This window comes from Melitaea cinxia, chromosome 17, assembly GCF_905220565.1.
Source record: "Melitaea cinxia chromosome 17, ilMelCinx1.1, whole genome shotgun sequence".
Lineage (NCBI taxonomy): Eukaryota > Metazoa > Arthropoda > Insecta > Lepidoptera > Nymphalidae > Melitaea > Melitaea cinxia.
In genome coordinates, this window is record NC_059410.1 from 5114431 (window position 1) to 5128619 (window position 14189).

Sequence of the window (14189 nt, forward strand, 5' to 3'; positions counted from 1 at the left end):
TTTGCGGATTTATCTTTCGTATGTTTTGAAAGAACAATATTCGGACATGATTAATTAATATTCGAACTTCTATTTTTATAAGAAACAACAGAATATGTTTTTATTTAAGTTTTCTGAAAGTTAGAGAGAATCCTTAGAGAATTATTTTTGTGTATATGATTACAAAAGCACGCTGAAATGTTTTTGTACAGCGCTAGTAGTGCGTTGATAGACTGATAATTATTTTATATCGATCGACGCGAAGACGCGGCTCATTACGCTTTCTTTACTTTGTATGTACCAGTGGATTTGGTATGCAACACGTTGTTGTATTATAATGTATCGATATATTATTTTGTGTATTTTTTCGATGTAAGTAAAGCCAACTTTGATTTCTTAGAAAAGAATTCGATACGTTAAAAAAAGGAATAATAAAGATAAATTATTTCTTAATAATGTTTTATTTTCTTAGTCCCTAAATAAATGTACATTTTATAAAGAATTGCAATAATTAATTGTGCATAATGTAAATTGACTAGGAACAATTGATAATTGGTTAAAATTAAGAATGACAGTTCTTGTACAAGAATTGTAACAATGTACAAAATTAATTACAAAAAAAAAATTGAGATCTTAATCGATAACATAGAATAATTTAATAAATTTAGATAGTATGTGGTAACATATTACAGTGCAAAATTCATTATTCATTAGTAAATTAGTTTATAAACCTTAAAATTATATTAATACATTAGATTTTATAAAAAATACTGATCATAACTGTACATTATAATTATAAAGTACAGAGACAACAAAGACTTACGAAAGAAAAAAATAATATAAAATAGAATATTATGAACAGTCATAGTTTCTTTGGCTATTATTTGTTACAGGATTGAAGGTACTATACAATAGTTTGGCAAGATTGCTGTTGGTAAAAAAAAATCAACTTGGGGCGAGTCATTATTTGCAGAATTTGAGAATTATGCTTTTACAGTTTTGTAGTACGAGAGTAATAAATACCATTTACAATAAAATTTATCACAAATAAACTTTTAACACTAATCCTACCTTAAAATATAAAAACACAAGGTTAGAACCACACATTATTATGATTTTATAACACAAATTAAGTTAAAAGCATATTTTCCAATAATTTATTCTTAGACAGTTTTATATACTGACAAAACATAGATCATCCTGGTTGTAGGAATACAAACCCTACTTATAGTATTTGGTTTTTAAGAATACTAATCAAGTAAAATATCATAAATATACTTTGAAGTAATAATTAAATATCAGTCTATATGTTTATATATCGTCAGGTCGCAATTGCCTCTCGCCTTCGCAGAGAAAAATAAGCATAGCTTTGTATAAAAGATACAAGCCTAACATTCGGCGATCCCTGTGGGGCCACGACGAAGCGACGCCATAGTAATTACCAGTTTTTAAATTTTTCAAATTTTGTAATCCAATGACATCAATCATGGCGGCTTCGTATGTGTAGGCTTCAGCGGGAATAACGTTTTGAAAAACGTGTAAACATATAACTCCTACTTTGTCAGACCATATGTCGAGAATATGTTGAACTTTCTTGTCACCTGATTGTTTAAAGTTTTTCTTCCAAAGACTGAGAGCTTGGTACAAATGTGAATAAGGCCTCGAACGTTTACCTGTAACAAATATATTAATATTTGTTAAGCATTTGGAATCAACACATGACATACAACAGAAATGTAAATTAAACATTTATGTTAAATATTGAAACAGGTCTTTAGTCAGTTTTCTGCTGTTTTCATTGTGAAATGTCATTTTTTTTTTCGTGGTATATCTGTGTCGGCTTTTGTTTAATGTGCTTATTTTTTATATATTAAGATTTAAAATGATTAAGATGAAAATAAAATGAACTTGTGGGACAGCTGCATATTTACAAACATCTGCCGTGTTCCCGGGCACATTCCATTAAAAAGTAATACGCAAAAACTTACGCGCATGCTTCTCGTTCTCACATTCTTGTAAAATAACTTTACCTCTCTCGAGCAACAAAACGTTGTTTTAAATGAATACTTATTAGACGTATAAATCTTATCAGCTCTACTACTAAACACAATTTATGTACTTTTCATATATATATACAACTATGTACTTTTTTGTCGAAACAACATTGTGGATAAAAAATAATGATAATAAATATAGTAACAAATACCACTTACCCTTTCCAACGTAAAATATAGAATTTATAAAAGTACTCCAAGACATGTAAGGATTTTGCTGTCCCTTGGCAGGTAAGTTGGCTGTAACCCTCGGGTCAAGGAGAAGATATGTGAATGAAGTTTTTGCATTTCCTTCCCTCCATTTCTTGTCTTGTTTCGCAAAATCCGCCTTAACTATGTTTTCTAAGTCCGTGTATGGAGACAGATTTTGTATCCAAGTATCACTGCGGAGGGATTTTTCGAGTTCCACGCTATATGCTTAAATTAAAAAAGAAATTGGTATTAATCTCTGAGAGAAAAACAAGATTTCTGTTTAATCTAGTTACTACTGATCATCCATAACATAGTGAGACGAAAAACATTACAAAATTACTGTTTAGTTCGAGTTGCCGAAAATGGCCCGTTAATCATCATCATCATTATCATCATTACCGTTTAGTTATGAGGATATTAATCTTTTTACTTCTACCTATATTGAATCAATATGTGGTAGTTTATTTTTAGTTCTTTAGTATTCTATTCAGTATTAGATATAGTTATAATAAGCTGTAAATTATCGAAAAAAATAAAACCTTGTTATTTAGATATTGGATAAGCTGAACTTAAACTCAAAATTCTAATTACTAGAATAACGGAAACTTAATATTTTTAACCGACTTCCAAAAAAGGAGGAGGTTCTCAATTCGACTGTTTTTTTTTTTATGTATGTTACATCAGAACTTTTGACTGGGTGGAGCGATTTCGACAAATTTTCTTTAAATCGAAAAGTGGTGTGTGCCAATTGATCCCATTTAAATTTATTTGAGATCTAACAACTACTTTTCGAGCTATATCTAATAATGCGTTTTTACTTGACGCTTTTTTCGTCGACCTACGTTGTATTATACCGCATAACTTTCTACTGGATGTACCGATTTTGATAATTCTTTTTTTGTTGGAAAGGAGATATCCCAAGTTTAGTACCATGATAAGGAAACCAGGATCTGATGATGGGATCCTAGAGAAATCGAGGGAAACTCTTGAAAATCCGCAATAACTTTTTACTAGGTGTACCGATAATGATAATTCTTTTTTTTTTGGAAAGAAGATATCCCTAGTTTAGTACCATGATAAGGAATCCAGGATCTGATGATGGGATCCCAGACAAATCGAGGGAACTTCTTGAAAATCCGCAATAACTTTTTATTAGGTGTACCGATTTTAATGATTTTTAATTTAATCGAAAGCCGATGTTTATCATGTGGTCTCATTTAAATTTCATCGAGATCTGATAACTACTTTTTGAGTAATCTTTGATAATGCGTTGTTACTTGACTATTTTTTCGTCGATCTACGTTGTATTAGTCGTCGATGTAATTGAAGTCGGTTTTTTTTTTCGTTTGCGAGCAAACACAATTATTTTAAGAAACATAACTTGGAAAATTTTGTTATTCATTTGGCTAACCTTTGCTTAAGAGATTCGTTGAGAATACTCTAGAGAATTTATCCAATATCATAATGTATTTAACATTACTTGAAAATTAAATAATATAAAAAATTAACCCTAAAAATTGTAAATATTATGACATTGCAATTATAAGTATCTTTAATGGCATCTATTGTCACTTAAAATATTTGAAGTATATATAAACTATTTTCATTAATATGGGAAAAGCACAAGTAAAAAAATGTATTAAGAATTGAGTAACCTCCTCCTTTTTTGAAGTCGGTTAAAAAAAGACTGTTCGACACAAAAAATACAAATTAATATCCAAATGTCTATCTTTTAAATCTTAAAATATAGTGCTTATTGATATATTATTTTAGTAATTTAAAAATATATAATTATGTGGAAAAGTTTCATTATTGAAGTAAACATTAATTTGCCACTTAATTATTACTTTATTATTACTTATTTACTTAACTTTAAAAGTTGATAATACATGATAATATAATAATAATTTGATATACTTACTTTTGTTTTCATGTTGAGCAATAATTGGATTCTTTTTTAAAGCCTGAAGTTTTTTCAAATATAATGTTTTTGTGTTTTCTTGTATAGGGCCTGGTTTGAAGCCTAGACGAACGAGTTCGGCTCTTAGGGTGTTATTGTCATACTCCATTGAGGTTGGTAAAGAGGATGCCACTGATAGTATTGTCTGATCTGGACTATCAGCGGTTTCTTCGACTGGAAGCCTGTACCAATATACAGCAATTAAGTTTTGAGTACACGAAGATCTCAATTGAAAAGACAACTTTGTATAAAAAGTATTTAGTTATAGTAACTAATTAATTGGCTTGCTTAACTCTTAAAGAGAATTGTCCGTTTTGTACTACAACTTTATAATTTATAATTGCCTGCTCTCAAAACATTATCCGAATTAGATATTTAAAGAATTATGAGGTAGAATTTCTTATACATCTAGTCTTTTAACACTCAATTTTTAAAGTACACTTATCGCAATAGTAAGATTAAGTCATTTGAATATTGATGATTTCACGATAATCGGCGTAGCTTTATTTATTGCAAAATTAAGTATTAAATAGTTATCACTGTTTTGGTCAGCTGGCATTTAAAACAAAAGGGACTTCTTTTATTTTATTAACATGCTATCGTTTTTCACATTAATTAATTATTCAAATTGAAAATGAGAAATATTTCGTGTTATTTTTTAGGGACACTGTGATATTTAAGAAATTAAGACAATCTTTAAAGTGTCCGAAATAAAGGGCATTGCTGATCACACTATAAAGAATAATTTCTACAAAGATGCAGTTAATATCAAAATAATGTTCTTTGAAATTGCTAGTGATGTGTCGTTTTGGGTTTTGAACACTGTAGCATGTACAACAATTTTGCTCTTATTGTTTTGTTGATCTTGATAAGCTTTTGCACTAAACACCGAAACGTTTAAAAATAATTGTTTACTTAAAGTTTATAGTCGAAAGTGCGAAAAATGCGGGGTCGTCGCCCACTAACTTTTTTTCTTCTTTTTTTCTACGTTGGAATATTTTTTTGATATGATATGATTGCTAAACAAAGACGAAGAAAGATGCCGTCCCTGTTCTAAAGGCAATAATAAAATATAAATGATGATGTAATTTTCGTTTTAGTGAAATAATAACAAAATATATTAAACTCGTAAAAACCCGCGACCGCCAGCGCAACAGCCAGTGCTGTGACCGCTGTGCTAATAATGCGTCGTCAGTCAATTATTGAGTAAGCAGTATTGTACATTTTATAGGATATTAAAAAAACCTACTTTGCGAATGATTTCTTTCATTTTATTCATTTTTCAAATAAGAATAATGTTTAGTTCGTGATTTGCCGTTTTAAGGGTAAAAAATGCATATTTCTAAAATATTATAAGGTAAAAAATATAATTAATAAATATATACACTCACACAACAGATGAAACGAGTAGTCTTCTTTCAAGGAGTGCAACATCCTCCTCTTTGTCTTCATACCTGTATTCCTCTTGTATGCTTGCCAGTAATATACTCCCAGAGTAGCTACTACTTACACCGCTGCTTGCTGATGATCTCCTAGTATTACCAGCTTTGATATCCACAGATACGTCACTACAGGTTGACAACCACTCATTAGTCTTATTCTGAGCAACAGCTAACACTCTATCTACATCAGAGTCCTCAGTCAATACAGATTGTTGAGATGATTTCATTTCGTAGTTGCTCGAGTGAATCTTGCATTTCTTTAAACTAGTTTTATTGTTGTAGTTCTTATGAATGATACTGTTAGGTGAACCGGGGAGAGAGAAGTTTTCATAAATGGTTCCTCTTCGTATTGAATCATTTGTGCAAGAGCATACTCTACTTTTATCTAAAGTTAGTTCTAAAGGGTTTATTCCGCTTAACTCCACTTCGCTTTTTTTTGATAAACACGTCCTAAAGGTGTTACTCGTCTCATCTAAATTGTCTTGTGCATTGTTAAGGATATGTGTGTCTGTGTGTCTCCACGGTTCAGACTCATTTTCAACAAAAAACGTTTCCCCAAGTATTGTTGGGTATAATTTGTTAATAACTAAACTATTCTTGTCAAACCAATCTCTTATCATTTCTGATTTTCTCGGAACGGATGCGTCATTCAATTTGTTTTCTTCGACGGGCTCGTATTCAGCGACGACCTGGTCTGTAGTCACCCTTATTCGTTCTAAAAATAATATTTATAGCAATATTTAATTTTAATTCTTTACTGTGTACAATTATATTAAGTATAGTTTTTATAATTTTTAATAGATTTACTAAATGTAAAAAAAAGCTTTTTACTAGGCAATAAAGAAACTTTTTTGTTTGTTGTAATGTCCTCATGTTGAAGCAAATTTTCTTAAATTTTGTATAGAGATAGATGTATTGTTTTTAGAATTAGTACTTTGTTTCTATTACTCTATCTCTCTATTTCTATTTTATATTTAAAATCCATCGTTACAAAAAACCTTTAACAGAAATAATATACTCAAAATTAAATATGAGCCGGAGAAATCGTGTGAACTAACTTGTATTTCATAAAAGTAAAGCATTGTTCTTCAATTTACTTCGGATTAGAGCTACACGGTTCATTTCTAAATATCGAGAGCAACGAGAAACCTGTTTCTAAAGCTAATGGTCGCGGTTCGATGGCCACAATGTACCTCTACGTGTATTGTAATAATGTGCATTGAAATATTGATGGATCCTTGTGGTTTCATGGCGTCCTGCTTTGCTTCATGGAGCATACAAAGCCCTCTCTATCCCTATTGTTATTCTGATATAAATCTTTTAACATAATAAAATTGTAACCATCGGATGTCTTTTATGGCGATATGTCGAATTTAAGCATGGAATTTTAAAAAAAAACTGTTTTTATTTGTATTTTTGTTTCGGCATCGCGTAAAATCTTCTGCATAAAATAGGACGCTTTTGTCAGTTCCAATCTTAAAAGTCTAACTCAAAATCTCGTGTAGGTTTCATTTTGATACATAGTCCGTCTATTTACTGCAGTTAAATCGCAACCAAGACTTTTGTAGACAAATCTACTAGTATGAATAACGTAAGTAACGTACATGACTACATGTTACATATTTATTTTATTTTATATTGTACAAGCATGAACCATAAAGAATTTATAAAATACCCCGAATGGAATGATTTATGGTTACAAAGAACTTTGAAATCCCTACTAATATTATAAATTTGAATGTAAGTTTGTTTGTTACGCTTTCACGCGAAAACTACTTAACCGATCATCATGGAACTTTGTACACATATTCTTGGAGGCATTAGAAGTAATATAGGATACTTTATATTAAAAATGCGAGAGGAGACGCGGGTAAAAGCTAGTTGAATATATTTTTATTCCCAAACAACTTTCCTTTCTACTTCAAAAAACACAACTAATTCTAAGCATGCGAGTCCGGGGACGAAGCTAGTTTATAAATCTATCAGAAGGTACACTCGTATCAGTAAATTGTTCTACAAGATTATCGGATCACTTATAACGGCGTCTGTAACAGGCCCTTTAGGAGTAGGAAAATAGTTACCTCGCAAGTGGATTTAGACTAGAGCTATTATCTTGTTTTCACTGAAGTATTGGACGTTGGAATACAGTAACATAGCATTTTGAATGGTTTATTTTATCCACTTACTTGATATTATAAGTAGGCAAAATGGGTATATCTCCTTTTAGGAATAGTTTCATTTTAATTGACATGACGTCTTAATAAAAACTAAAATTTGAATAAGCTATATTTGGAAAGGTTTCGAGGACAAAATCGTAGGTAACAGAGAAATTGTAAAAAAGTACGAAGATTTAATGTGTAAAATTATTTTCGATGCCTGTTCGTGCTCGGGAGCTTATCGTTAGTTCATTAATCGTGTGTATTAATACAAATAAATAACATTTTATTAGGTGAACAAATCTGGTCCCCGTCTGATTTGTTTTTTTTTTTTTTTTTTACGCAAATTTATCCAAAGGATATCTGTTGCCTAGCTTCTTTTAATCACAAGCAGAAAGAATATTATACATGTTCCGTGCAAATCATTATTAGTATACTAACTACCCGGGCAGACTTCGATTTTTTTATCCGTGGCTTTAAGGAACACCTTCCGTGGGCTTTAAGGAACATACAAAAAATAAATTAGCCGAATCGGTCAAGCCATTCTCGAGTTATGCGCATAGCAACATTCATTTTTATTTAAATAATCTAGCATCTAATAATTTAAAAAAATATATATACAATTAAACAGCCATGTTTTCATGTTTTCTTCCACGGAACCTAAAGTACCATTAACATTTAAGGTTCTTTATGTGACATGAGTCATGGTCTATACATATATTAAAATGGTAGGAAAGTCAAAACTGTACATTGAATATTTTTTTTAAAGAATACTTGGGATGTGATCTACGAGTACAATCGATAACGAAGCCAAAAATATATAGTTTTTAGAATTTTTGGCTGTTTGTCTGGTATGTATGTCCGGGATAAACTCAAAAAGTACTGCATGGATTTACTTCAAATTTGGCACGAATATTATTAAGAAGTCGGGTCAACATATATGATACATATTATCACGCTATCACCTACGAGGAACGAGCAGTGAACCTTTATTTCTTCAAGGCATTCTGTAACAACGTGTAATCTAACGACGCATATTTGAATGTTGTTGTTATTATGTTATTAACCATGTCATAAGTTAGATTCACACTATAAATAAAGACATTCTGTAGTATATTTAGTATCAGCATTGCACCCGTGCGAAACCGGGGCGGGTCGCTAGTCTGTAATAAAATAAAGTCGGCTAGTTTGTCTGCACGTTAAAAACGTGGTAGCACGATTTTATCGTTATTTCTGAGAAGCACGAGCGTGGGTTAAAAATTAAATATATAATAAATCTTATCGCCAACGTGACGATTTAATTATTTAAAATATATTTTCCTATTTTGGTATTTCTTTATTGAAACATAACCGTATATTAATCAAAATATTTCATTTTCCATTTAATCTACCCAAAAAAGGTTCGCAAAATCACGTGTTTTGATTATTATAATTTGATTGCTAAGCAATATCCATGCTTTACGAGTTCATAAATGAATTTTAAGTGATACTTTTAATTTGATAACTAGATGACCCGACAGAAATGCTTTTGCCTTGTGACCTATCAAACGTGTGAAGTTACAATAATAGTTACGATAATAGTTACAATTAAAAAAAAAAGTGTGTGTATGTACGCACGTGGAAGTTATAGGTACTTCATTGGCTAGCTAACTTCACGTTGCTAACTTCTTCTTCGTTGACTAGCTAACTTCAGGGTGTCGGTATTAAAAATTTATTAAATAAAAATTTACCTCATAATTTTTCCCTAACGCGCGAAAAGAAGTATAAGTTATCTTCAAAAATCCAATTTTCGGTGCAATTTTCTTATCGTTTCATTTCGTAAGAGCCTTCTAGGAAGTATTAGAAAAATTCAAAGGAAAAAGTTGACCGAATTGGTCAAGGCGTTTTCGAGTTGCGCGCTAAGTAAGACATTTAGCGATTCATTTGTATTTTTTATAGTACTTAATTACTTGATTAAACTAATTTCGTTTTGTTACTAAGAAAATTTTCTTTATCTAGATACGATAGCATGCCCCTGTCCCCTACAGTTCCTAAGATTTTTAGGAACCACATCCATGTTAGAGATTAATAAATCTAATTGAAAAAGAGCTACATGAAATTTCGATCTAAACTATCGTGCTTTTTATCAAATGTATTAAAAATACTGTTCCAACAGGGCAAAGACCTCTTCATATAGAAGGGTTGGGGTTTAGTGTGCCACTCGACTTCACTGCGGATAGGCGTAGAATATTTTTTTTCCTATTAGGAGTAGCGATTATTATCACGTGTACACGATAACAACCGTGAGGGCACGGTTGGAGACCAAGGACAAAACACAAATATTACTAATTATTTTTATACTATTACGCATCGATTAATTAATAATAATAATAACAATGTTTGGATGCGATAATATACTTATATTATAAAGCTCAGTAGTGTGTTTGTTTATTTATTCATTTTTTTTTTGATCGAAACCAAAAAATATTTTTCTGTTGGATCCATTTCCCGAGGAAGGTTATAAGCTACATAATATTTTCGAACCAATTTTTAAATTCAGCGCACAGCTAATTAATAATACACGAAAAAAGACATAAGTACGATAATTATCTCATAAAAATATATAATTAAATGTTTAATACATTAAAGAAGCCAGCTGAAAGCTAATGAGAGTTATAAACCTGCCCGCAATGTGTGAGATGCAGCTTGCGACAGCTGCTCTCGGTATTGGGATCACGGTAATTTACTTAAAAGATATGACTAGTTCGCTCGGATTCAATGACTATCTGTAGGTTATAGGTTAAATTACTTAGTTTTGTGAATGTGTCCAGTTCAAGTGTCTACTTAATCTCAATGAACTTTAGAAGTATGTACGTGTTACGTGTACAGAGATCGTAATTAATTTTTTTTTAATTACTTCCTCCGTTAAGCTTTCTTTTGTTGTTTTTATCTGTGTTGAATTGTAATATTTAAACTTTTTTTTTTGTGTATAAAGCTGCAGAATTCGTTTGATTTAACGCCCTAATAGCTTGAAATATTTATTTGTATTGTAAAATTATTTTAGAGCTGGATAGCTCATTTGTCGAAGAAGACAATTAACATAGTTTAAAATATGTGTATGTTTGTATATTTGGTTTTCTTCCATTTTAATTCTGTACACCTTTTCCGCTTTTTTCACATTATCTCCTCCAGGCTGGTTGTCTGGAAGAGATCGCTGTTTAGCGATAAGACCGCGTGTTGTACATTTCTTTTTGTGAATTGTTTTATAAATTGTAAACTTCTTTTTATGTGTACAATAAAGAGTAAATTAAATGAAATTAAGACAATAGGCTATATAACATTACGTTACGATACGAGAAAAAAATAAATGAAAAGTGTTGCAAAAACGTTTAAAATTAATTTCCATTGATAGCATAACATATGGGATAATATGAAAATAACTACGTAAACGCAAATAGCAGTCAGTGAAATTAAAAAACGATTGCATTAATGTTACCTACATTTAATAAAGATTAATAGCTTCCGTCTAACATTATTATTTTTAGAAAAGCTAAACCATAAATGTAGGCGTACAAGCAATAAAATTAACTATTGAGACCCACGGGTTCATCTGCATCAAATTCCGATCTAACCTTTATAGCATGTATCAACTCCTACGATTATTACGAAAATGGTATTTTGTACAGCTGCGTAAACACGACGCCCGATTTCACTTAGATTTATAAAAATACGGCGTTTTTCTTAATCTTACATAACAGTATTTTCGACAAAAACAAAATAACAAAGGAACTGCATTTTATATTTATAACTACAATTACGATAATATATTCACTTTTATACGAATTATTAGTTTTTTTTTATGCTTTTCTTATTTAGGGACTTCTAGAACTTGGGATTTCTAGAATAATTAGTTTAAAAAATTTCTTATTTGGTAACCGGAAAAATATTGAATTTAAATGTTCAGAATATCCTTTTCCTTATTTTTTAATGATTCAACGTTTTTTCCATTACATAAGAACTAAAAATACCAACTTGGCAATTTCAAAAATATAATAGAATTTAATTTCTTAAACTACTATTATTTTTAACCAAAAATAAATAATAAATAATAAAATAATAAATAAATAAAAAAAAAATGAATCTAATTTAAACAAGAAACCAGTTAATACACAATAGTAAATTTTAAAATAAGCTTTTATCATGAAACTATTGGGAAAATCAATTTAAAAAAAAAGCTTACTAAAATCTTTTTAAAACAAATATCATATAAGATTGTAAAAAATTAAATTCACATTGAGCGTATTGCAATAACTTGTTTTTAAGCATATGGGATGTTGCACAATATTTTATTATTTACATTTTCCTGTTATGCAATCATGTCATAATAATATAAATCTATGTAAAATATAATAACATGCAAAAATAATAGTGGATTGTAAATTATAGATATGATTAATATTGTGAAATTTCAAAATTAAAAAAAATGTAGACAACGAATTTTATAGAAATTAACTTACCTAAGTCTAATGTGTATGCACATTGAGATCCAATGGAGTCATCGGTTTCATTTACGACATTATGAAGATATTCGTAAACCTCCCATTGCTGTTCTCGTACAGCGTAGTCGAAAGCTGAAATACCGTCCAGGTCACATCTAGACGGGTCACCACCGCAGCCCAATAGCAACTTCATGTTGTCCACTTTACCCCATATTGCCGCTATGTGGACAGGAGTTACACCATCATCATTGCTAAAAATATTTCATTATATCAATAACATATAATTTGGTTTGGTTCTTTATAAAAAGATGTATTTTTTATTTATTTGTTATCATAACTTTTTACTGGGTAAACTGATTATAATGACTCTTTTTTCAATAAGAAAACGAATAATAAATGTCTTAAATTTATTAAGACAATTTTTAATTTAATTAATTGCTTTTAAGTAAACTAACAATATTGATTCTATTTTTAATAATTTTATTTTTACCTTAAATTTGGATCCCCGCCGTGTTTCAAAATAATTTCTGTACATTTCTTGGATTTATCTACAGGTTCTATACCAACTGCTAAATGTAACACTCCAATACCTTTACATGGTAAAATGATATTTAAATCCACTGTATTGTCATTCAAAAAACGCTCCACTGATCTGCACGATTATAGGAAAAATTAAAAATTAATAAACCTCTCACAATTTTTTTTTTCTTACTATTATAATAAAAGTGATAATAAATACCGTGCATCTCCACTTTGAATTAAGTCATAAAGTTTAAACAACTCTTTATACGTCGTACCCATGATTTTCGCAAATGGAAACTAAATTAAAAGTCTGCGAGCTCGCGACTTGTATGTCTTCATTTCCTGCGGGATTTCCTGTCGCGCTATCACTTTTATTTTTAGATTACGAAACTGAATGTCGTTTATAATCTTTTGTAGTTAGGATATCTGATACAATAACCCACCCATAATAATTAACTTTTATCGAAAACACTGTGCTCACATTTTCGTTTGTTTTTTGTGAGTTTTTAAATTAACGTCAGTCACGCGAGACGATTCTTTGTTTATGTTTGTAGAAGTTCACTTCGTTCCGTTTCAAGCATGTACGTTCCTTTCCAGTTAGAAAATTAGAATTTACTAAAAATTATTTTCTGATTATTTTTTATCACATTTAAGCAATACAATATTTAATATAATAATGTTTTTATTATAAAGTATTTTATGCACTTTATATTGGAACCAATACATTCATTTTTTTATTCAACGAAACCGTAAAATGAAACGTCGCTTAGGAAAAAATTTTGAATTTTAACAGCTCTTGAAACCGCCTACGGGCTGCCTACGGACCTTTTGACGAAAATTGTAGAGTGGTATTCAATTTACTGAAGAAACGACTTATTGTTGAGTGGGAGGTTAGTATGTAGAAATTATTTAATTGGCTAATCAAGTATCATCTGCGACGTTAGTAAGTTCAGTAATACTTCTCTTTATAATGCTCGCGAGGAATTGTTCTTTTATATGATTTATGGTTATAGTTTCGCAAATAAAACGGCTAGTATTACTTTTCCATCACCAATTTGCTTAAAAATATTGAAAATAGATATAACAAACCGTCAGTTAGTCACAGCGATCTCGCTGTGAAGAAAGTGAGATGAGCTATAAAGAATCTTCTTTATAGCTCATCTCACTTTCTTCCAAAAAAACCTTTGAATAGTGAAAGAAATATAAAATCTCTACATCTATTAATACTTCTAATAACAATAATTATAAAGTTTTACTTTTAACAAAATTCCTTTCGATTACCTAATTTTTAAAAGCTTTTACCACGTTACGTAAGTTGCAAATTTAAATTTAAATATCACCTTACTAATACAATACAATACAAATATACTTTATTGTACAACCAGAAACAATATATGTAACATAAA

General features: G+C 30.1%; 1 protein-coding gene across 1 annotated transcript; it reads right to left on the bottom strand.

Moving 5' to 3' along the window:
* Positions 1–1122: 1122 nt before the first annotated feature.
* LOC123661577 (ankyrin repeat and LEM domain-containing protein 1-like) lies at positions 1123–13077 on the bottom strand. Its single transcript, XM_045596529.1, has 7 exons — positions 13001–13077; positions 12752–12913; positions 12280–12512; positions 5577–6342; positions 4147–4367; positions 2193–2450; positions 1123–1652 (listed from the first exon to the last, which is right to left on the bottom strand). The coding sequence occupies exons 1-7, from the start codon at positions 13060–13062 to the stop codon at positions 1291–1293; spliced, it is 2064 nt and encodes a 687-aa protein (XP_045452485.1). The 5' UTR covers positions 13063–13077; the 3' UTR covers positions 1123–1290.
* Between the last annotated feature and the right edge of the window lie 1112 nt (positions 13078–14189).